This window comes from Tupaia chinensis, unplaced genomic scaffold (assembly GCF_000334495.1).
Source record: "Tupaia chinensis unplaced genomic scaffold, TupChi_1.0 Scaffold000489_1, whole genome shotgun sequence".
Taxonomy (NCBI): Eukaryota; Metazoa; Chordata; class Mammalia; order Scandentia; family Tupaiidae; genus Tupaia; species Tupaia belangeri.
Genome location: NW_006160001.1, coordinates 1,648,408 through 1,673,337, shown reverse-complemented (window position 1 = coordinate 1,673,337; position 24,930 = coordinate 1,648,408). Strand labels below are relative to the sequence as shown.

The following is a 24,930-nucleotide window of genomic DNA, read 5'->3' as shown; positions in this document are numbered from 1 at the left end:
TCCTGAGGATCAAGTAATTAGTGTTTAAGAGGTTCCTACTTAACAATTACTTTATTAGGTTTCTACTTAAAATAAACTAATTTCACTGAAATTTTCTAATATCTTAAAAAAAAAAATAAAGAGGTCAACTTTTGGAGCCTTAAATTGACCTACCTGAAAAGGTTGTTTGTTATTGTAGGTCTTAAGCTCCTGATTCCCCCGACATGCTTCTTTTTAAAATCGATCCTTGCAGAAGCGAGAAATAAATAAAAAAAAGCTTGTGACTTGTGTGTCCTTACTAAGTATATATGTTCATTCTCAGGGCCTATAAGAGTTTCTTTTTCCCCCCTCGCAGCTGCAAGAATCCATTTCAAATCATATCGGGTAACAAGGAGCTTATAGCCTACCATAGTAAACAATTATAATAGGTCAGTTCTGAGGCTTATGTTAGTTCTGGCTAATGCTTTACATTTAAATCTGTTAAAATAAAAACATTATCATTCATTTTTAATTATGTCTTGCTCACCTGCTTGGTGTTAATCTGGACTCAAAACTGTTGGCCTTCATGGTGATGGTATCAGTAAACAACACATCTTTTGCTGGAGATGCCAAAGCTTCAGAGTGAGATAAGGATGGATGCATTCTTTGCTGCTGTAATCTTTTCAGTGTAGCATAGCCAAAGGCATCTCTAGAACTTGTGTAGCTAAAGTTACAATCTGCTAGACTTTTAATTGTAGCAATAGAAGGTGCTTTCAGGGATTGTGCTCTTCTAGGAAGTGTATGAGAAGAACCTGGAGGCACCAGGGACACTGAGTTTGATTTAGAGAGAGACAGATGGTTAGACTGTGGCGTCAAATAGTGGCTTGTCTTTACAGTTTTAGTACTTACCACAGTACTCATACTTCCACAGTCTGTGTCCATAGTCGTAGCATCTATACCTACTGTCTCTCGTGAAGGACTTGAGCTCATTGAACTTATGCCACTTGTTGTAGTGTCTGTATTAAAACTTTGGCTACGTATCTTCATATGTGAGCTTGTTGAACTTTCTACAACTAACCTTTCTCGGCTGGTGTTTTCTCTGTGATTCTCCGTACCGAAACTCTTGGTGAATTTTAAGTCATTCTCTCCAATACTTGGAGTACTACCAGCATCCTCAATGTGCTTATTTCCAACAAATGACGTTTCTAATTGTAATGTTTTCTGTACTGTGGACATGGGTGTAAAATCATCACTATGATTAAAGTCAACACTGGGCTCCGTAAGTGTTCTGATTCGCCTGTTGCTTGTCTTATTTTCAGATGACAGTTTCCCTCCTTTTGGATCACTGCTACTACGATGTTTTTTATTAGGCAAAGTAAGTGAATTTAAGATACGATTCTTCACAAGCTTACTAGAAGCAAAGAAAGGGAAGGAATTTTTATCCTTTATAGGTCCTGGTCGGTCATAAAATGCTGGCTCTGCATCCTCACTGATGTCGAGGAAAAACGTACTAGTGGAGCTGCTGCCAAACCGGTCATCCTCCATAATAAACATACCTAGGAACAAACAGGTGATCAATAAGAGCAACTGAAAATGACAAATTCATGAGAAGGATCAGTGAAATACATTCTGGAAAAACATTAAAAAAAATACTCATCCAGGGAAAAACATTTTTTAAATAAAGGGTTAACCCACTGGGCCACACATAGAGAGCTTTCCTGAAACACAGAATTTGAACTTGAATAAAAAGTAAAATTATGCTATTATATCGATCTCCTGTTATTTCCAAAGAAAAAGTATAGGACTCACAATAGCACAGTTTACATGACATTTTTCTTTGTTTTAGATATTTGCCATAAAGCATGTGCACTGACCTAAGAGAGACAAAGAGAGAGGGAAAGTGAGAAATCTTCCCCCCTGGAGGGATAGTCACACTGCAATCACTTCTCCATTCTCCTCTCTGGATTTTGGGCATACACATGCATGCATCAGGCATGATTTTCAAACTGCCAGGTCCAGAACTCTAACCACAATTTTTTTTTTTTTTTTTTTAAAAAGAGATTTTTAGCACAGGGCACATGCCCTCGACAGACAGAAAGCAGCCTCCAGGAGGGATGGCTACACCACAATCCCTCCTCCTCCATTCTCCTCTTGGGATCTTGGGCACATACACACATGTGCCCAGCATGAGTTTTAAGCTGCCAGATCAGGGACTTGAACCATAGTTGACTACATGGGAGTCCAGTGACATAATTGTTATGCAATCTGCTGGTCCCACCACAGTCTTAAACTCCATACCACCACTGGGCCCTATGTGACTTTTTAAAACTCTCTAAATAGGATAAACTTAAAAGAAAAACGGAGACTTGACCGTGAATGCTCATTTAGTTGGTACAGATTCCTGGTGGTTTATTCTTCAAATTACAATAGGCAGGAGAAATTCATCTTATAAGAAATACATTCCCAATCTTAAAATATTCCTACAGAAAAATAAGTAACAACATTTTAAATTCATGCTTAATCTAATACTGTTTATTTCCTATTTTGTCATAGGTACTAAGAAAGTGATCTAAATTCAGTGCCCAACTCTAACAAGACAAAGTGTGGGTGCCTAATGATAAATATGGAATTTTATTCCATTTTTATATTTTAATTTTCTGTTGAATAACATAAACTACTTCAAATATATACTAAAATAAGTTAAGGATGAACATTTTTTACATTCAATCTCTCTAAAATCAGAATGCATCTTGTAATCAGTGTATAATCCTGTTTAATAGGAGCATTTTTTTCTTCTTTCTTATAGGTACATAAAATACTGGTGCATCTTAGAATTCATGGCCTTAGATTTGCTGAAAAAAGGTTTGATAAATTTTTCACTATCTTAACAGGAAGAACCATGTCTTAAATTTTGTACACCTAACAGTACTTAGTACAGGGCTTTAAATTACATTTATAACTATGTATGACACTTTACATGTAATTTATTTTTGATACTCTATCTTTTAACAATTTTACTATTTTAAAATTTAGTACCTCTGGGACCAGCAGCTAGCATAATGATTATGTTGCTAGACTTCCATGTAGTCGACTGCAGTTCAAGTCACAGACCTGGCGGCTTAAAACTCATGTTGGGTGCATGTGCATACATGCCTAAGATCCTGAGAGGAGAATGGTGAAGGGACCGGCCCAGGCCCGGAGCTCAGAGCTCCAGCTGACTGGCCCGTAGCGGAAGCAGCCTGGGCAGCAGACCAGCCCGAGGGCCCACCCGATCAGTAGCTCGGGCCTGGCCCAGCACTGCTCAGCCACATGGGCAGAACAGCCCAGAGAGCAAGAGTGTTGGGTCAGGGCTGCCCGGGCGTGCTGCGGGGCGTGCAGGGGATGCAGCAGCCCCGGGGGCCGGGAGCCGGGGGCCGTGGCTCACACGATGTTTTGCTCCTCCACGCGCTCCCCCAGGTAAAAGCAGCTGAAGAGGAAGCGGCTCAGGTCGATGGTCTGGGATTGCGGTGCACATCTCCTATAGCAAAATTTTCTCTTAACAAAACATTTAGTGCCTCTTTATCATAAAGATGTTGGGTCAACCCATGGCCTGGTCGGTATATATCTCACATGCCTGACTAAAAGGTTTGAGTCCAGGACTCCACAGCTTGAAAAACATGCCAAGCATGTGTGCACATGCATGTGTGCATTCCTAAAATCCTGAAAAGAGGGAGAAATGAAGGAAAAGGAATTACAGCATGACCATTTTCCACAGGGAGAACTTTTTCACTTTCCTTTTCTCTCTCTCTCTCCAGCAAGCACACATGCCCTCTCATAAATTAAAAAACAAACAAACAAAAACAACAAGAAATAAAAAAGGGATGAATAGAAAGGAACTTAAACAAGTGAAAAAGGGGAACTGATGGGCAACTTTATTTTGGAGCAAAAAATGTTTGAAATATATAGTTATAGTTTTTACATAACATACATTTTTCTGTATTATGAAAATCATTTTCTATGAACTTATTAAAGACCTCTCAAGCCTTTTATATATCTCTTAACAATTATATTTTGATTCAACAATCTCTATGTCTTCAAATTCTGTAAAGAGATTGAGTAAATAAAAGAAGTGGGCAAATAATTACGTACTAGTTAGACTTGTATCTTTTTCTGACCTAGAAAAGGGGACTGGTTCTTCCAGTCCATGGCTTATTATGTACTTTTTATATGAAGAATATTTTAAAATCTATTTAGAAACAAAAAGGAGAGAACAATATATGCCTATACTGTGTTGTGAAAAGACATCCATTCTCCAAGAAGTTACTACTGTCAAATAATTACCTCAGAAAAAAAGGAAACTGAGGACTTAACAAACTAAATTGTGAAAACACAAATATAATGTTAAGATAGCCAATATGAACCTTTCACAATACTCACTAGATGGTGCAGATTCACTTTCACTATTATGTCTAGAGCTGGTTGACTCTGAGTTCAAACTTAGGGTGCTTGGGATAGAGGAGAGTTCGTTACAGAGTTGTTCCACATCATCTGGAACCACTGGCCACAGATGTTTGCGACTATGTCTCACAGCATCCCAGTTGTGACATTTTAAAATATCACAGCCTTGTTTGGTTTTAGCGATGAGTCCAAGTACATATACACAGGTCCTGTACATAAAAGAGGACAGTTCATTTTTCCAAGCTGAGATTTGTTAAAATAACCACAGAATAATTCATCTGTTATATTTGAATTTTCTTTAAAGGTCATTAATAACTGTCTAGTTTGTGGGAAAAATGTATTAAAGCCTAATTAGGAATAAAACAGCAGCAATAAGCAAGCAAACCTTCCTAAAAAATGACTAATTACAACAAAATACAAGGAATGCAATGCACCCTTATATTAGCTTTTTTTCTGTATGTCTGGAATATCTGGGTTATTGGACTAATGAAGTTTTTAAACATCTACTACAGTGTCTCTGTTTTCCTGCAATATAAACATCAATATTATAATAAAAATAGAGTAAAACAAAACAAGGAATTTGTTAAGATGTTTAACTTAATGTATTTAAAAATCTTATATCATTAGGACTTTCAGTGAATTAACAGCTGTGGACTATACTAACTCATAAAATACCTTTCCCTCACATCCATTTGTGATAACAATGTATGTCAGAAAGACATCTGCATTCAATGACATACCCTCTGACGGAAAGAACCTCACACTGTTTTGCAAGTTTTAGTATATCTGGAATCACATTTTCTTCCTGTAGCAAATTCAGACCCCAATTTGATGAGCCAATATTTCCCTGAAAGAAAAGAAGTCACTTATATCAAATATATTAACGAGAGTTTTAGGAGAATTGGAAAGCTACCAAATAATGAACAAATTTAACCCTATGTACAAGAATATAAAAAAAAAAATTAAAACCCTCTCAGAGAAGAAGTATTAAAATTAGTTAATATTCTATTTGTCTTAATAAGGAAACAAAAGTCATAAAAATGAATAGTTTAACTATCCAGTCTTTAGCACAAAAATATTATGTAAATTGACAGGGACAATCTGGTCGTACAGTATTAATCTAAGAATAAGTTTCAAATAAAGTAATTTTTATCTATTTAGTATTAATGGTAAAAACGAAAAGATATAAAAACTGCAAAGATCTTACATAAGTGTTTATTACAAACCAAGGCCCAAAGAGATGCTTTCAGTTTTTTAATTTCTTCCCATTTATCCAAGTCTGGTGTACGAACACTGTGACAAAGTTCTGTAATAATATTCTGGAAAAAAAAAAACTATATTAGTAAGACAGCATCTGCTTCATAAAGCCTTGATTTTGTAAATTACCACAAAGTGCTTTATAAAACGTGAGATACTCAGTATTATAAAAACTCACAATTATCATTATTTCTTTTAAATAAGAAATTAATTAATGCTTAGGAGGTCAGCTGGTGGGCACAGCAGTAACCCAATGCTCTGTACACAGCAGCACCCACTGGGGAAGGTCCCAACTGCAGGTCTAGAGGCTTCTTTGTGCACTCCAGGCACACATATGGATGTGTGCTCATGTTCAGGCTGAATGAGGCTGAGGTGAGTCGTGGCATGAAGACCCTGTTTGGTTTGTCTGTTTCTCTCTCTCTTTCTGTCTCTCTCTCTCATAGAATACGTAAAAAAACAAACTTAAAAAAAATTAGTGCTCAAATTTTTATATTATGTAAGTAAAGACAATGAGCAAATAATTTATATTTGCTGTGAATTTATTTCAAATGTTAACATAAGATACCCACTCCAATAGTCCTCACAGACATAATGTAATAAACACACATAAAACTAGTCCTTTATGCAAAATTTTGTGCTTCTGAGATAAACACTGATACGAAAAGAAAAAAAAAATGGCTAGTTTCCTACTGTTTATACATACACACAAACATTTCTACACCTATATGTTTCTAAAACAAAAATTACATTTATTGAAAATATATAGCTGCAAGGCATAATCAGTCATAAATGCAGTGTGTATACCACACTCAATGAGTAATTGCTTGCCCATACTTGTTACATTCCATGAAGTATACAGAACAGAGAGGACCTCACAAGCAGCAAGTCCAATCTGTTCCACACCAGGGTAACTGAATCTATAATCAGAATCAGTTTAACTTCCCAAAAAGAGGGAGAAAGAAACTCAGTTTTTCAGTATGTTTTTAAGAAGATTTGAATTTTTCCAATAAACCATAAAGGAAAGAACTCTGCTTTTTGAAAGTACTAACACAATATATTAGCCATTCAAAAGGTCACACACTCGTCAGGGAAATACCTGCCAGCCAATCACATTTCTTTTTCTTTTGAGAGACTTTTCGCTATAGGGTTCATGTGTTCGCCAGAGAGACAGAAACAGAACATGAGAAATCACCCCAGGGGATGGCCACACTATAATCCTTTCTCCTCCACTCTCCTCTCAGGATTTTAGGAATCCGTGCACACAGCCCAGCATGAGTTTTAAGCTGCCAGGTCTGGGACTTGAACCACAGTCAACTATGTGGGAGTCCAGCAACATAACCATTATGCCATCTGCTGGGCCCCAGCCAATAATATTTCTAATGATTACAAACACAGAATACCTAAGGTAATCACATGCTAGATAAGCTAATGACTAAGTCTTTTAAAAAGTTAACATTTTAACAATTATTGTTTGTTTTACTATTACAGCTATTAATATTTAAAATGAGCAAACTGTTTTTTACCTGTACTTCCAACAAATGGCAGCCTGTTTTGTGGTGTACCAGTTGTCCATAAAGGTGTACCGGCAGGTAGACATGAGGACGCTGTAATCTAATTGATAATAAAGATGACTGATAACACCTACTGGCTCATTTAAATAGTCTAATTAACACAAGTGACTTTTAGTACTAAATAAATAAAATAGATCCAATCTACAGTGTAAATAATAATACAGAGATGGGAAGGCATAGGCATTTCTCTGGATAAATAACAGTCTATTAGGTCTCAAAGTACTGGTGAGAAAGGTGAAACTAGGCCAGTAGACTGTGGTAAGAGTCTGGAGTGTACCTTCATGTTACTTCAGAAGGGTATTAAATATGCCATTAAAGCCACTGGAATTTTTAAGCAATTAATACTATGAATTAAGATTTTTCCTACATCACTATAAGAAACTAACCATATAAGTACTCAGAAAACTTTAAAAAATAAGGATTTATTATAAGCTGATTTTAAATTTATTATGTGAGGATTAGCGATAAATTATTCCATTAACTGGACTATATATACCTTTGGTTACTCCGACGAACATAGTTATCACCATCAATAGGCTTCCGGTAAGTAGTGAGTGCTTCATTAAGTTGTTCCTCGATCAAGTCAACATATTTTGAATTATATTCCTAGAAGATAATATTGTTTTAATTGTATACAGTATCATAATGACATTCATGAAATGTATAGTATGTCAGGTATTTAGCAAATCTTGAAACCATAAATATGAGAAAAATGGAAGTAACATCTGTTTGGCAAGTTTCCAAATTTCTAAATTTTTTGGAAAGGTTAAAGCAAGGTTTTAGAATGCAAATGTTCTTTCATACCAAAGATTTCTAGTTACACAAGAGGTCTTCAAAAAGTCTTTGGAAAACCTAAAAATAGTTTATACTGGTATAGATACATTCTGACCATGGGTGTCCAAGATGCATTGACAATTTATACTACTTCAAATAAAATAGTGAAACCGCCATGATAAATAGTGAAAAGAAGCTAGGAAGCTGTTTGATACTTTCAATTTACTTTCTTCTTATTGGGTTTTCTATTACCTGACAGAAATTCTCAGACTGATATAAAATAGTATCCTAAAAGAAGTTTAATTAGATGCTATATCTGCTTGAACAAAATTGTTTTTCAATCTTTCTTCATTTAAAAAATTATTTTAGTTTCAGCTTAAAAGGACTAATACAAAACTACAGGCTATGTAAGAGCCCAAGAATAAGAGAGATGACAGTTAGGTAGGGTTGACAAATTATACAAGTAAGATAAATCAACTGAGGGTCAGGAGGTGATGTGATGATCAGTGTGCTAGACTTTCACCAGTTCAAGTCTCAGATCTGGTGGCTTGCTTTCTCACTTTCTCTCCCTCTCTCTCTTTTTGTCTCTCTGTGGTGAGGACATGTGCCCTATAGCAAACTTAAAAATAGTAGTAATAATAAATAATAAAAAAATTAAAATTAAAATAAAATCAACTGAATTGAAAGCAAGATTCGAATAGACCATATTCAAAGTCAACAATACACTATAAAAGAAATAACTGTAGTTTAAAAGAAGGGATAAATTTAAGTACTAGCAAGTAATCCTACAGAATTTAGAACTTTACTTCATATACACATTTAAATATTTAATCTCAGGCCCGGCAGGTGACATGGTAGCTAAAGGTGCTGGATTCCCACATGGCCAACCGTGGTTTGAGTCCCGGACCTGGTGGCTTGCTTTTTCACTTTTCCTCTCTCTCTCTGGTCAAGTTAAAAACAAAAATAATAACAAATGGAATTAAACAAATAAATATTTAAAAATAAATACATAAATCCCAAGATAAAAACACACATATTGAACATTACTTAGTAAGAAGTTACCTTGTGCCATTTTTCCAACTGTTTTGCTACATAACCCCTTTCATTCAGATAGGAAAACCCTTTCGGAATGGAGAGAAATCTGTAAATTAAAACCAGCAATAATGTAACATTGATCTGTAAATCAAAGCAAGCAATAATTAAACATAGAGTCTGACTAAACATGTTAAAGGAACAAAAATACCTTAAGTACAAAATATGCTAAAAGAGCTGAAACACTTTAGGAATAGCTCTTTCTTAAAACTAAAGGTCGATTATAATTTATTGTAACTTCAATTACAAATAAATTTTCACCATCTTTGTAAAAAAAAAAAAGAACTAAACCACAATAAAGAAAATGCCAAGAAAAGCATGAGGATACAAAAAGATTAAAAAACAACAACAACAATAAAAAACCCCAGACTTATTAAAGAAAACAACAAAAAGATTATCAACGGGCCTATTTCAAAAGTAAAAAAGGTAAATTCTTTAGAGTGTTTATTATTCAGAATTGAATCCAGCTTTAAATATACTGCTTTAAAAAAAAAAAAGAAGGTAAGGAAGAAAATAGATCTGTAAGAAAAATTGACTTAATTTACCTCAGAAGCAGCAGCAAACCCTTATCTCCAAGGTGGGATAAAGCTGGCTTCATCTGAATTAGAGCATGAAGATTGGCCTAAAAGAAAAGATTAATAAGAAAATTAACAACTGCACAAAGATAGTAAATTCTTTATTTACGAAGTACCTATATTATAAAATTATACTTCCATATAATTAAGTTAAACTAAATATGTTATTAAAAATGCATGTCTAAGTATTTCATTATTAACCAAAAAAATGAAACCTTCACCTTGTCTTCACATGCTTCATCAAGGATATCAAGAGCTTCAGAAGATATTGTTTTGTTTTTATCATGTAGCTGGGTCACTAGTAACTCAATTCCCCAATTATTGAAGAATTCAACATTAGCTCTCAATAATACCCTTAGATGTTTTGTTGCATACAACCTGCAGGCCTAGAAAGAGATGAGAATACATTTAAAAAAAAAATCGGTTTTCACCTATTTTATTATATTTGGGGACATTCTATCACTTCAAAGGGAGAAAGACTGTAATTGATGGTCTAGCCCTTGAAATGAATTCTTTTTTTTTTTTTTTGCTAATTAAATAAAATATCCTTTTCATCTAGCAGTTTTTTTCACCTGGATAGAAAATATGAGTAGTATATGGTGTTCTTGGAGAAATTGAAATTTTAAAGGAAATTCAACTTCCATCTCATATTCTTAAATTAATAATTAATTTTACTCAGCCTAAAATTATAAAGTACAAAATTAATTAGTTATAAAGATATAGCTTTATTGTTTATGTTATACTCACATCAGTAGCTGCAGTAAGTATTTTGGATAGGATAACTCTAGCTAATCCATCTCTGCTATAGTCCAAGCTAGAAACTGTCAGTTTCAGCAAGTGATCTTGGTTTTTCAAGGAGCAAAGATTAAGGAGACTAAAAATAGGATAAAAACAATACTATTATAAATTACTATGCTGATTTTTTAATTCAACAAATATTTTTTATAATTTTACAGAATAAAATTGACAAAAATCACAAATATTCAAGTGATTTTCACAATCAAATTATTAATATATCCATCACTGGACATAGTTACCATTTATGTATGTATGTGGCAGCAGGAGAGGAAGGCTGAGTAGTTAAGGACAAATATTTTTAAATTTCTAGTATAAACAAACATTTCCAAAAGACATTTAACAGAAAATATCACATAAAAAAGATTATCAAAACATCAAGGGAACTGTCATTTTTTAAAAATAAGACTTAACACAAGTATACAAACTAAAAAAATATATCATATCTAGCCACATTAAAAATGAAGTTTAAGTTGGGACCAGCTGTTAGCATAATGGCTATGTTGCTGAACTCCTACGTGGTTGACCGCAGTTCAAGTCCTGGACCCGGTGGCTTAAACTCATGCCGGGCACATGTGCGTGCCTACCCAAGATCCCAAGAGGAGAATGGAAGAGAAGGGACTGCGGCATGGCCATCCCCCCTGGGAGGTGATTTCTCGCTTTCTGGCTCTCTGTCTCTCTGGTGAGTGCATGTGCCCTGTAGCAAAAACCTCTTAAAGAAATTAATAAAATATAGTTTAAGTATATATTACAAAAGAATTTGGGGATACTCACCACTGAAATACACTGCATTTTTCCAGCATTTTGACTCCATGAGGGTGGCAAGAAAGCGTTCCAATAAATAAAAAGTAGTGCTGACTAAGGGTAGTCAATAAGCCATTATTTTGAAGACTTCTTTCTGGTTTCATTCCAGATGAGGCATTGAGCCACTGGACAATATCCTTTACTAGGTCTTCTAAGTATCCTTGCCCATCCTAAAAGCAAATATATTGTGATATTGTTGGAAAAGCCTATAATGCTTCTAATTAGAAAAGTCAACTTAAACCAGGTACAAAAACTGAGTAATAATGATGAAGTTACTAGTAACAAATATTACTTGCTGAATTTCTGTTGTTTTTAACCCCATAAAACACATGCTGCATTGAGACAGTAATACCTCCATTTTATAGACAAGTAAACTAAATCTTCTAACAGACAAATAGTGTGCCCAAAGTCTCATAAGTAGCTAGTGAGTAAGTTAGAACTCAAATCTAAGTCTGGGTTCGTTTCCTATATTTTAAATATAGCTCATACATAATCATAAGTTAAAGCAAAACAAAGGTTAGAAACAAGGGAGAGGGAAGGGTGGAATTTAATAATAAACATTTCCTCTGGAAAATATTCAGAGTGCTTACCTCTTCAGATTCAAGAAGAAATTCTGTAAACTGACAGCCCACAACTGTGAGCTGCTTGGACTTGGCAAAATCTAGATCCAGATTGGCATATAATTTACTGCTGGGCTTATAAAAATAAAGTAGTCTTCGTACAAACCTAAGATCAAAGTAAAGTCAGCATGGTTATGTAAGAAACAACAATTATTTAAGAATCTTAACCACAGTTTATGATATAATAAGGTTTTGTATATGTTTTGGGTCCGAACTACTTGAATACATGGCAACAAACTTAATTTGTTTGGTATGTTTCTCATACAGACACATGAACGCAATAAATAAAAAGCCTTCAGTGTAAAGAATATCTTCAAAGAGTAAGAATTTGTAGTGAGATGCATATAAAGAAAGTGAAGAACAAAGACGCTAGCAGGAAAAATGTAAGATATAGCTAAGACATAAAGTTGGATAAACATGAGGAAGCTATTTGGACCTAAGTTTTATTTTATTGTATTCTCTGAAGACATGTATTCCATAGCTTTGTAAAATAATCTCATACTAGATAACTGTAAATGACCACATTATGATTTCTGTCAGCTTTTCACAATTAAGCAATGGCCAAGCATAAAAGCTGCAGGTAGAATTTATTTAACTACACTTGTGAACATAACTTATATTTCGATGTTCTAACTTCCAACATCATGTCCTATATTCCATTTAGTTTAGTTTAATTAAATTTCTTGCATTATAATTCACCCAGGCAGAGATACAAGATTCAAGAAGTGAGAAAACAAAGTTGAATAAGACAACATCTCTGTTCTCAAGGAGTATGAAGTTAGTTCTATGCTTCTTTATCCCAGTATATTTCATAAGTTGTGCATATTTCTCAAAACTTAATACAGATAATAAGTGACATACCATGAGTAGATGAACATAATTAAATAATTAACGCTAATGACATAAACATCTCTAACATCAACACCCTCTAATCCAGTAAAATCCTTACTGATAGTTGGAGTCCACTCAGAAGGAGTAAACAACCACGACTGTACTAGAAAATAGCAGCTTGAGGTGGGCTATATGCTATGAACCATTTACACGTTTTACAGACAATGTGGTTCAAGGGAGTATCAAGAGGAGAAGGAATGGATAGCTCTCTAAGGTCAAACACAAGTGAAAGCAGTAGCTGTCTATTAAAACTATACATCCTCATTATGCTATCCTCATATGTTAGGACTAAGACCACTACATGGTTGATATTACCCTAATTTGAAAAACTTCTGTCAACTACTCCATTTCTTTCAAGCTAAAAACAAATTGTAAATAACTAGAAAAAGAATTAACTGATGTGTTTTGGTTATAAGACTACATATAAAATGTATATATAAAACTACTGAACGCTAATGACTACAATATATGTATCTCTAAACCAATTATTAAAAGGATTAGGCATAATACTGGATTGTCAGAAAAGTCATGATGCATTTTTTTTTTTTTTGAGAGGTTTTTGCTATAGAGCACGTGAGCTCGCCAGAAAGACAGAGAGAGAGAGAGACAGAAAGCAAGAAATCACCCCCATGGGGAAATGGCCATGCCGCAATCCGTTCTCCTCTATTCTCCTCTCGGGATCTTGGGCACACACGCAAACGCGCTCAGTGTGCGTTTAAGCCTCCGAGTCTGGGACTCAAACCTCGGTCGACTACATGGGAGTCCAGTGACATAGCCATTATGCTAACTGCTGGTCTCGAAAAATCATGATGCATTTTTACATAGAAAAACATGGAAAAATACATCATGACTTCTTCAATCACCCAATATAATACAAGTCTAAATTCTTTACATTTAATTTCAATAAAAAATAGTTCACACATACCTGTGCAACTGTTCATCTTTATAGTTTCTTAGATTAACATTTGGCCACTAGAAAGACATAATATGTTATATTATATACGTATTTATCAATCCCCAAATGTATAACTATAAAAAGTTATAATTAATAATAAAATGAAGACAAGTCATCACCACGAGGTATCTTGTTATACCTTAAGAATGGTCCCAATAAGATTCCAATTCCATTCAAGATTCTCTTTATGTTGAAGGACTTGGCTATCTCTAAGGTTCATTAAAAGAGCTTCCTCTGTATCCTAAAATCACCAAAGTAATGAGGAAAATTAAGGTAAACTGTCCTTACATTAGAAAATTAAGTTCATATTAAGAAAAAGATATTTTTAAGTTTAAAAAGTTGTAATAACTCAGTTAAAACTACTTATTCACTGTAAAACTTGGAAGCCATTTGAAATTCTATAGGCATGAATAAAACTGTAAACTCAAGTACATGCATGCTAAAATCCAATGGTTAAGAATTAGAAAACTGTGTTTAAGTTTAAAAATGTGATTTCATGTCAGTACCTTAAGAACAAATATATCTTTCTGAACTCGGAGATATTGATCCCGTTTCTGGTGAGTTGCAATTGCTTTCTGAATAATGTGATCTAAATGAAGGCTATAAGGCTTAGGTCCTCGCTTCTTCATTTCATGGAAGCGTTTTAAACAGTTCAAGGCTGCACTTGCTCGCCTAATGAGGAAAAAAATACAATTAATGGTAATAGCCAAGACTAGCATAATTTCAAACAGATCACTTTGGCAAATTACTAAAGCTTATATAAATGCAAGGTGAGAGATATTACTAAAAAAGTAAACTATTTAGTCAAATTTGGAAATACAAAAGAAAAAAAAAATTAAGGACACTGCTGATTTACCATGAGGGAACACTGGTTATTCAGATGTGACTAAACACGTACTTACTAATCTTTTATCTTGATGGACAATTTTTATATATTAAAGAACTGCCACAAAGTCAGAAACTAGTCTTCTATTATTTTCTTACAAAAGTTTAAAAAATTTGCTTTTTGGGGACTAGCAGGTGGCGTGGTGGTTAAGGTGCTGGACACTCCCACATGGCTGACCACGATTTGAGTACTGGACCTGGTGGCTTGCTTTCTCACCTTCTCTCTCTCTTTCTGGTCAAATTACAATAAATGAATGAATAGATTAAATTTTTTTAAAAATTGTTTTTCACATACAAGTCCTTAATCTACATAAAACTGATTTTTGTTCATAGCATGAGGTTGAAATAATTATCCTCCAATATGGATAATTAATGATCCCAGTATTAACTGAACAGTCTCTATTTTCTGTATTGCTCTGTAATTATAAATGGTATCTTTTAAAAATTATGTTTAATTCTTTGAGGTAAATAAAAGTGCAGTTTTCAAGTATTTGGTATCAATCAACTTCAGAACATCTTGGTAAACAGTTTAAAAACCTTGACATGTGCTTAGATTGCCAAGAATTTATCAGTAAAGAGAACTTAATCATGCTAAAGAAAAAAACTATACTTTTCTTTAAGATTTATTTAGTTTGATTTATTATTATTATATTACTTTTTAGTATGCTACAGGACACTGAGAAAGACAAAGAGGAAAAGTGAGAAAGTAAGCCAGCAGGTCTAGGACTCAACCACAGTCAGTCATGTGAAAGTCCAGCGCCTAAACCATCATGCTACCTGCTGGCCCTAAGAAAAAAATATTATAAGAGGACTATTACTGGAATTTTGGAGGTAAACTTGAATTTATGAGAAACTCTGAAATTTGTGGGCATAATCTGAACCTAAGGTTAGGTCTACCAGGTTTTTGGGAAAGTGCAGTTTTCATCATGAAACTACTAATATAAAAGTTGAAAGCTACCAGACTGGTAAGAGTTTGGAGTTAGGACAGAGATGGTCAGTAATGCCCTCTTTGAATAATACAACTCCAGTCTCTTAAACAGTAGTACTTTCACTGACAACACTAAAACTCATAATTTATCACTCATTTTTAGTGAGGCCCATATATGTAATTTTGAATTATTATTATATTTTTTTGAGATGTTTTTCGCTATAGAGCATGTGCGCTCGCCAGACAGACAGAGAGAGACATGGAGACAGAAAGCGAGAAATCAGCCCCCAGGGGGGATGGCTATGCCGCAATCCCTTCTCCTCCATTCTCCTCTCAGGATCTTGGGCACGCACGCATACGCGCCCAGAGTGAGTTTTAAGCCACTGGGTCCGGGACGTGAACCGCGGTCGACTACGTGGGAGTCTAGCGACATAGCCATTACGCTAACTGCTGGTTCCCGTAATTTTGAATTATTAAGGCTAAACAGACTTTTTGAAGAATGAATCATAACTGGTAACAAGAATCCAAAATTCTGCCACACATGTAGATTTTTCTGATCATAACAGGAAAAAAACAAAAAGACAGATATCCCTGGCCTAGATATGATTCACCAAATAAAAAAAAAAAATTCTGACTAGTACTTCTCAGTTGAGATTCTCCATCTTTATCTTTTACAAATTACTTTTATATTAGCATCGAATTCCAACAGACCTACATACTTTTTTAAAAAATAAATCCTATGTTTTCAGTATCTACTTTAGTACCAGGAATTCAACTTACTACTATGCCTGCCTCTTGTCTAGTTTACTAAATTTCAACATTTATAACCACATGTGTAACAGAATACACTGGTATTCTTTGTGTTTTGTTAATTTGAAATAATTCATATGAGAAAAATGTTTGAATTACTGCTCAAAACATGAAATAGTTCAAAAAATTCTCACTCACTTTTAGTAATGGGGTAATATCCTTTTCCAGAACTATGTTAGAAAAAGATAATTTTGCTACACTATTAATATTTTGGAACCTAAAATACAGATTTATTAAATATAAGAACTACTAATTTTTGTTCATTTCTGTAAGGCTTCTCTAAAGAATTTTCCAAGTATAATCCACTGAAACTACTTTTTTAAAAAAGGAGAAGTCAGGCCAGCCAGTGGCATGGCAGTTAAGGTGGCTGGAAGCCACATGGTCAACTGTACGGTTCAAGTCCCAAACCCAGAAGCTTGAAAAAGACAATAGGAGGTATGTATGCATGCCCATAATCTCTAAAGGAGAAATAGAGGAGGAGAAAAGATTACAGAATGACCATCCCCTATGGGGAGGTGCTTCCTCACTTTCCTTTTCTGTCTCTCTCTAGCAAGAGTACCAATCTCTAGCAAAATAAAAAATTAAAAAAAAGAAGGCAACCTTGTTAAGCTATGATACTTACAGTCTCTTCTCCTTGGGGATATCAAAGGATGCAGCCATATTCATTAGGGTTGGCAAACAGTGCAAATGATGACTATGTGAATGAGGAAGAATTGTGTTTGCCTAAAACAAAACATAACATTTTATGAGTTCCTTAGGAATAGAAACATTTTGCTATAGATTACCTATAGACATAACACTGCATTTGAGATCATTACAAATTGTGAGGTTTGGGCCAGTCTGTGGCGTGTTTAGGTGGCTGGATTCCACAAGGCTAATTATGCAGTTCAGGTCCTGACCTGTTGGCTTAAAAAACACACTGAACGCATGTATACGCATGCCAGAAATCCTGAAAGGAGAGAAAGATGGAGGAGAGATTGTAATGTAATTTTGCCATGTAAAGCACCCACCATTCCCCATGTGTATACTTCACATGGCAAAATTAAAACAACAAAAAAACTTCTAAGGCTTTATTTGTGAAATAAATTTATTCATTATTTACTTTCCCTAAAACACACTTACTTCTACTTTTCATCTTATTTGCCTTCAGTGGCAATAAAACAAATATGAAAATACATTCACATTACATTAATAAAACCAGTAATTTTATAGACTCTATATTATAATATTATGATTTTTAAGTGGTACCAATTAAATTCAATTCTTCAATGACCTGAAATGATTGTGTATCAAAACACTACAGGACTGTATGTAAGTTATGTTAAAAATAACATTTAAAATGCTAGATGCAACATCATAACTTATGAGTTAATATCATTAGTTTTAAAAAATTATCATCTCGGGACCAACAGTTAGCGTAATGGCTATGTCACTGGACTCCCACGTAGTCGACTGCGGTTCGAGTCCCGGACCCGGTGGCTTAAACTCACACTGGGCGCGTGTGCGTGCGTGCCCAAGATCCTGAGAGGAGAATGGAGGAGAAGGGATTGTGGCGTGGCCACCCCCCGGGGGCAATTTCCTGCTTTCCGTCTCTCTGTCTCTCTCTGTCTGTCTGGTGAGCGCACGCACCCGATAGCAAAATCCTCTCAAAAAAAAAAAAAATCATCTCAAAATAGTTTATCTTTTATGCCAAGAGTCTTTAAATTAAAAAACTTAACTTCTGCTTTCCAACGAAAATCTTACGACTCAAACTTTCTCCTAATGAAGATAAGTAAATTTGTCAAATGTAGAAAACAGATGTCAGAATAATAAGAAATATATGGGCACTGCTATACTCGAACTGACTAAGTGTTATATTCAAGAGAATCACAGAATTCTGGTGCACAGAAGAAGGGGGAAAGAGAAAAAATTCACTTTAAAAGAAATTCTGGGGACCAGCAGGTGGCATGGTGGTTAAGTCACTGGATACTCCCACATGACTGACCATGGGTCAAGTCAAGGACCTGATGGCTTGCTTTCTCACTTTCTCTCTCTCTATCTCCATGTGTGTGTCTCTCTCTGGTCAAATTAAAATAAATGAATTAACAAATAAAATTAAATTAAATAATTCTTTAAAAAATTTCCTTCATATGAAAGTAAATAATTCTTGATATTATTATCCTAACAGGAAAGTATATCTTAAGAATTAAAATACAAATAACATAACTGAAAGCCTATGACAACTATTCAGTTTTTTCACAAACAGGTTGAAGGAGAGAGAACAGAGAAACTGGGTAACTAGTTCACTGATAAAACAGACAGCTAACATTAAACTCTGTTTAATTTCTCCTTATCTTGCTCACACAACCCAGCAGCTATAAAAAATAGAGGTAAGTGGGAAAGAAAAGGAGGGAACAAAAGCAAAAAACATTCTGCCAATAAGAGCAAGCCATAACATAATTTCAAAAGTAATTGCCATATAGTCACTTCTTCCTTAATGAGATTAAAATGGTTCTTTTTACAGTGACCTAGAATATTACTTTCTACATTGCGGACTATCAGCTTCTACTTTGCAGAAGTTATTAGTGTCATAAAAATCATGATTCCATTGCCCCAGCAAAATAGATTCCTATCCTCTGAATACTAAATTTTAAGTTTACAGAGAAGACAATGATGTTCAAATGAAGTAGCTGTATTTAGAATGTTTGTATAAAGTTTTCTAAAATTCAGGCACTGATTAACATGTATCAATTCCATTCCTAGCTGACTAAAGTAATATCTATAGTTCTCACTTTTCAGGTAGGAAGTCTGAAACCATTAAGATTTCTAGGACTCACAATTTAATATCAAAAAGTGAAATAAAAAAAAACATTCAACGGGGTCTTCAAAAGATTCGTAGTATCATAAAAATAACTCTTCATGAATTCCAAATTTTGCACCAAATAAATTTGAACTGAAAGTCCCCTCATATTTTCAATATTTATCACATTTACAAAACAAACATATACATATAGATATGTATATATATATATATATATATCAGTATATCCTCATCAAAGACTTTCTACAATGTAAAGATAATCATAAAAAATGAGCATTTATTTTTTGAGGTACTACGAAGGAATGCTGCTAAAATAATTTGTTTTATAAATGAAAACATTAAAGATATGAAACATATAATCAGAAGTTGCTAAACTTACCATATGTAAGAGTTCTCCTAAAAGGATGGTAGCTCTAACTGAGATGTGGTCATCACTATTGGTTATCACTTCAACCAAACCCTTTGAAAATAAAAAGAAAATATCATTGCTGAAAAATAATACATATAAACACATTTATGCACAGATTTCTTTTACTCTGAAAATATTTTGTTAAATAAACAAAACAGAATAAAATAAGGTTTATAAGTCTTACCTCTAAAAGTCCATTACGGATAAATGCAGAGAGTATCAGTGCCAAATAATTATCCATGAGGTCTGGCCTGAAATAAAACATAGCAAAGGAACAATTTAAAAAATCTTTCCTATATCACATAGAATAACACAAAGACAGTCATTAAAATAAAATTGGAACCATTTCTCTATTTAAATTCTACCTGGATCTGGCACGATGGGGAAGAATAGTTTTTGCCTCTGCTGCTACGAAGCCATCTGAAAGCCTCCAACTATCTTGAAATCTCCCTGGATCTAAAATAGTTAAAATTTGGTAGTTAAAAGAATATCAGAAATCACTGAAACACTCCAGATAATTGTTTTATAACAACATCAGCCAATCAGGCTTTAAATAGTGTTAAAGAAACAATACATTAAAAAAAACCCACCAAAAACGCCATTTACATAACTAGGTCTAGCTTCCTTCATTTTGGGATCAGGAGTCATTGGGTTAAAATAAAAGGTACTTACACACATCATTTAATCTTTTCAATAAATCTTTGGTTATGTTCATTGCTCAAATGAAGAGTCAGATTCAAAAACTAAAAAGTAATATTCCCAAGGTAACAGAACTATAAATAATAAAACCAGGAGTCAAACTTCAGTTGTCTAGATTTTGAAGACCATGTTTCATTTAGTTACAATTAAGAATTAGATCATCTAATTTGAAAATTACATAGCTTTCCTACAGCCTCTATTCCTTTCTTGGCCCATCTTTCTACTAACTTCATTGTTCATTTGCAAGAGTTAGGGTGATAAAGAAGAAATTAAAATTTTTTAGTTTTCCCAGTACCTGCAAATGGTGTAATGGTTACATTGCTGGATTCCCACATAGCTGACTGTGGTTCAAGTCTCAGACCCAGTGGCTTTAAACTCATGCTGGCGACAGGTGCATGTACGTCCCAAGTCCCAAAAGGATAATGGAAGAAAGGGATTGTGGCATGGCAATCCCTCCTGGGGAGTGATTTCTTACTTTCTGTCTCTCTCTTTCTCACTCTCTCTCCCTGGATCTAAAATAGTTAAAATTTGGTAGTTAAAAGAATATCAGAAATCACTGAAACACTCCAGATAATTGTTTTATAACAACATCAGCCAATCAGGCTTTAAATAGTGTTAAAGAAACAATACATTAAAAAAAACCCACCAAAAACGCCATTTACATAACTAGGTCTAGCTTCCTTCATTTTGGGATCAGGAGTCATTGGGTTAAAATAAAAGGTACTTACACACATCATTTAATCTTTTCAATAAATCTTTGGTTATGTTCATTGCTCAAATGAAGAGTCAGATTCAAAAACTAAAAAGTAATATTCCCAAGGTAACAGAACTATAAATAATAAAACCAGGAGTCAAACTTCAGTTGTCTAGATTTTGAAGACCATGTTTCATTTAGTTACAATTAAGAATTAGATCATCTAATTTGAAAATTACATAGCTTTCCTACAGCCTCTATTCCTTTCTTGGCCCATCTTTCTACTAACTTCATTGTTCATTTGCAAGAGTTAGGGTGATAAAGAAGAAATTAAAATTTTTTAGTTTTCCCAGTACCTGCAAATGGTGTAATGGTTACATTGCTGGATTCCCACATAGCTGACTGTGGTTCAAGTCTCAGACCCAGTGGCTTTAAACTCATGCTGGCGACAGGTGCATGTACGTCCCAAGTCCCAAAAGGATAATGGAAGAAAGGGATTGTGGCATGGCAATCCCTCCTGGGGAGTGATTTCTTACTTTCTGTCTCTCTCTTTCTCACTCTCATCTCTCTGGCAAGTGCATCCACCCTATAGCAAAAATCTCTCAACAACAACAACAAAAAAAAACGTAATTTTTTAGTTTTAGGAACTTGTATGAGCTTTTATTTTCTATTAAGTTCATGCCATGATGATTCAAAGAAAAGAAAATAAGGTTCAATATTTAGTATTTTTCCTTTTAGGAAATGTGTCTCAATAGATAAGTTACTTTGAAAATTACAATATATGGGGCAGGCTTCAAGGAACAGTAGTAATGCTCAGCTCAGGAGAAGCTGTATCCCACATAATGACTACAGTGTCGATCTCCAGCCCAAGTCAGTCTGAAACATACTGAACACATATGTGAACACCCAAGATGAGACCAGCTTGGAGCCTGGAAGAGGCAATTAAGACATAACAAGACTCAATAAAGGGTGTTCATAGCTCTCTCATACATACATGAAGAGTGTTTATGCATTCTACCATGTAACTTTTTAAATGACAATATAAGAATAGATACAAATGGATTTCAATACTTACCTACACTGAGCAGTGCTTCTATAAACTCGTCAGTCACAACAGGTAGAGGAAGACGAAATATATCATAAAGCACTTCAAGCAGGCCTTGCTACAACAGCAAACAAATACAGTTCCTGTTATTTTTATGAAGTAAATATTGATTTAAATTTTAAAAACTTTAACTGTCTTATTCACAGAATAAAGAAAAACAGAACAATAAAAATAATACTGTATTTTTAAAAAACTACTGTGTATACCTACATTAGAGAAGGAATAATTATTGAATGCTTACTGTATATATCATTTAATGTTTTCAATAAATCTTTTGTTATGTTCATTCCTCAAATGAAGACTTGGATTCCAAAACTAAAAGTAAATTTCCCAAGGTCATAGAATTGTAAATAATAAAACCAAGAGTCAAACCTCAATTGTCTAGACTCTAAAGATCATGTCCCTTTCCCCACTTGAAGAGTGAGAAGCCAACAGACTTTTCCCAAACTTTGCTCCCTATTTATAGATCTTTCCTAATAATCAAATGCTTCTATCTTCATAATCTCAATGCTTTTTATTTTATATTTTAAGCAAGATACACTTGGCTAATATATTCTAATAATAATGTTCAACTCAGGTTTGGTTCATATACAGTTGAAAGAAGGAACAAAATTAAAAATAATGAAGGGGAAAGAAAATAATCACTTGCAGAATTCTTTTTTCCTCTAAATTCCATTTCTTTTAGCTGTTTTAATATGTATTTAAATTCTTACACACCAATAATTTAGAAATGGTAAACGCATAAATATTTACAACACAATTTTAACTAAGATCACCACCTTCAAAACAAAAACTCATCTTAGAGAAACATGAAAGAAGACACAGATGCATAAATATATCTACTTTTTGCTAAATGTATTTCTTTTTTCTTTTTTCTTTGGAGAGGTTTTTGCTATAGACAGAGAGAAAGTGAGAAATCCCCTCCCCCTCAGGGGGGATGGCCACGCTGCAATCCCTTCTCCTCCATTCTCCTCTTGGGATCTTGGGCACACATGCATGCACAAGCGCCTGGCATGAGTTTAAGTCACCAGGTCTGGGACTCAAACCACGGTTGACCACATGGGAGTCCAGCGACATAGTCATTATGCCAAAGGCTGGTCTCTGCTAAATGTATTTCTATAGGGCTTAAATCTTTTACAGTGTGAATGCCCTTCTGTACTGCTTGCATTTTTTAATGAATAAAACATAATTAAGTTCACCCTTTCAATTCAATTTTTATTATAGCCACTGCTCCTAACAGCAGTATTTTAAATAACCCAGGGTTTTACCTAAGTAATATATATTTATCCATACATTTTTACAATGTTCTATGATCTAGATTAACAACTACTGGATTGTTGGGAAAGTAATGACGCATTTTTGCATAGAAAATATGTCATGACTTTCCAGGGAACCTAAATAATAAGGAAAAAGTTTCATCTGAAATGATTTTTTTAAAACAATTCCCTGTTAAAGGTCCAGGAAAGAAACAATCACAATGACTTTTACCTACCCTTATTTCCATATTTGGTATGCAAAGTACTCCAATTAGAGACTGGATCCCAGAATTTCCAGGTTTACATAAATTAATAATACCTCAAAATGGTAAAAAGAAAAAAAAAGTCACTGATCTGAATTTCAAGAAATTTCTAAAGTAATATATAGCATAAATGTGCAATATTTTTTAAGTCAAACTATATTATTATACTACTTGTTTATCATAAGTGGTATTACACACAGAAGTAAAGTGTATTTCAAGAATGCTGTTTTCCCTACTGATTATCATTATTTTCATCAGTTAAATTACTTGTTAAATTTGTTTCATATCCAAAAAAACATTGAGTTTGAATGTCTAACACTGCCCTATTGGTTGATGAATGTTTATTTGGTAATTAGTACATGGTCTGTCTTGTGTTTAATGATCCTCAGTCTAAAGTAGAAAACTATCCTTGGCATTTCTTTTGTCACTAATTATATTATTTACTGATGCACAAATAACTTAGTCAAACTCTTTTAAGTATCTTTTTTTTTTGGAGAGCTTTTCGCTATAGGGCGCGTGTGCTCTCGCCAGACAGACAGAGACATAGAAACAGAAAGTGAGAAATCACCCCCTCCAGGGGGGGATGGTCACGCCGCAATTCCTTCTCCTCCATTCTCTTCCTGGGATCTTGGGCACGCACGCACACGCGGCCGGCGTGAGTTTTAAGCCACCTGGTCCGGGACACGAACCGCGGTTGACTACGTGGGAGTCCAGCGACATAAGCCATTACGCTAACTGCTGGTTCCCTCTTTTAAGTATCTTAAAATCATTTTACAAAGAAATATATGTGAATAGCCAATAAACACATACAAAGTGCTCAATATCATCAGTCATCAGGAGAATGAAAATTATATTAATAATGAGATACCATCACATATCTACAGTAATGGCTAAATTACACAATGATAACATGTAATGCTGATCAAGATGCAGAGCAACTAAAACTAATGGGAGTATATTTGATGATGGGAGTGTATTTTGGGGAAAAGTCTGGCAGTTTCTTATAAAACTAAATATACATTCCATCCTGTGACCCAATAATTCCATTTGACTATTTATTATCCAAGAGAAATGGTCATGCCATAAAGAGAGAGAGGGTGTACATTAACAGAAACAAAATGAAAGATAAGAGGAATAACTTCTAGGGTTACAAAATACAGCAGGGAAGAATACAGTTTATAATAACCTACTGTGTATCTCAGAATAACTTTTTTAAAAAGTTGTTTTTTGTTTTGTTTTGCTTTTTTTTAGGTTTTTGCCATAGGGTGTGTATGCTTTGGAGAGGGACAGAGACAGGGAAAGTGAGAACCATCTCTCTGGGGAGATGGACACACCACAATGCTTTACCTACT

The 24,930-nt window shown here is 34.3% G+C and overlaps 1 protein-coding gene across 6 annotated transcripts in view; it reads right to left on the bottom strand.

Annotated features, from left to right (window-relative positions):
- Positions 1-24,930, bottom strand: part of RICTOR (RPTOR independent companion of MTOR complex 2) — an 88,092-nt gene that overhangs the window by 15,810 nt on the left and 47,352 nt on the right. For 4 of the 6 annotated variants that reach the window (XM_006156301.3, XM_027774873.1, XM_014590831.2 and 1 more), the window contains exons 9-30: positions 23,552-23,634; positions 22,030-22,117; positions 19,927-20,017; positions 19,746-19,812; positions 19,532-19,612; positions 16,975-17,075; positions 14,236-14,401; positions 13,869-13,970; positions 13,700-13,746; positions 11,854-11,989; positions 11,234-11,433; positions 10,412-10,538; positions 9,886-10,050; positions 9,635-9,711; positions 9,060-9,138; positions 7,720-7,829; positions 7,176-7,263; positions 5,622-5,714; positions 5,136-5,242; positions 4,375-4,604; positions 506-1,514; positions 154-225 (exon numbers count right to left, since the gene is read on the bottom strand). In XM_006156301.3, the coding sequence (XP_006156363.1) occupies positions 154-225; positions 506-1,514; positions 4,375-4,604; positions 5,136-5,242; positions 5,622-5,714; positions 7,176-7,263; positions 7,720-7,829; positions 9,060-9,138; positions 9,635-9,711; positions 9,886-10,050; positions 10,412-10,538; positions 11,234-11,433; positions 11,854-11,989; positions 13,700-13,746; positions 13,869-13,970; positions 14,236-14,401; positions 16,975-17,075; positions 19,532-19,612; positions 19,746-19,812; positions 19,927-20,017; positions 22,030-22,117; positions 23,552-23,634 (3,319 nt within the window). The remainder of the gene's footprint in view (positions 1-153; positions 226-505; positions 1,515-4,374; positions 4,605-5,135; positions 5,243-5,621; positions 5,715-7,175; positions 7,264-7,719; positions 7,830-9,059; positions 9,139-9,634; positions 9,712-9,885; positions 10,051-10,411; positions 10,539-11,233; positions 11,434-11,853; positions 11,990-13,699; positions 13,747-13,868; positions 13,971-14,235; positions 14,402-16,974; positions 17,076-19,531; positions 19,613-19,745; positions 19,813-19,926; positions 20,018-22,029; positions 22,118-23,551; positions 23,635-24,930) is intronic. The other 2 variants (XM_006156302.3, XM_014590832.2) reach the window with 1 other exon arrangement.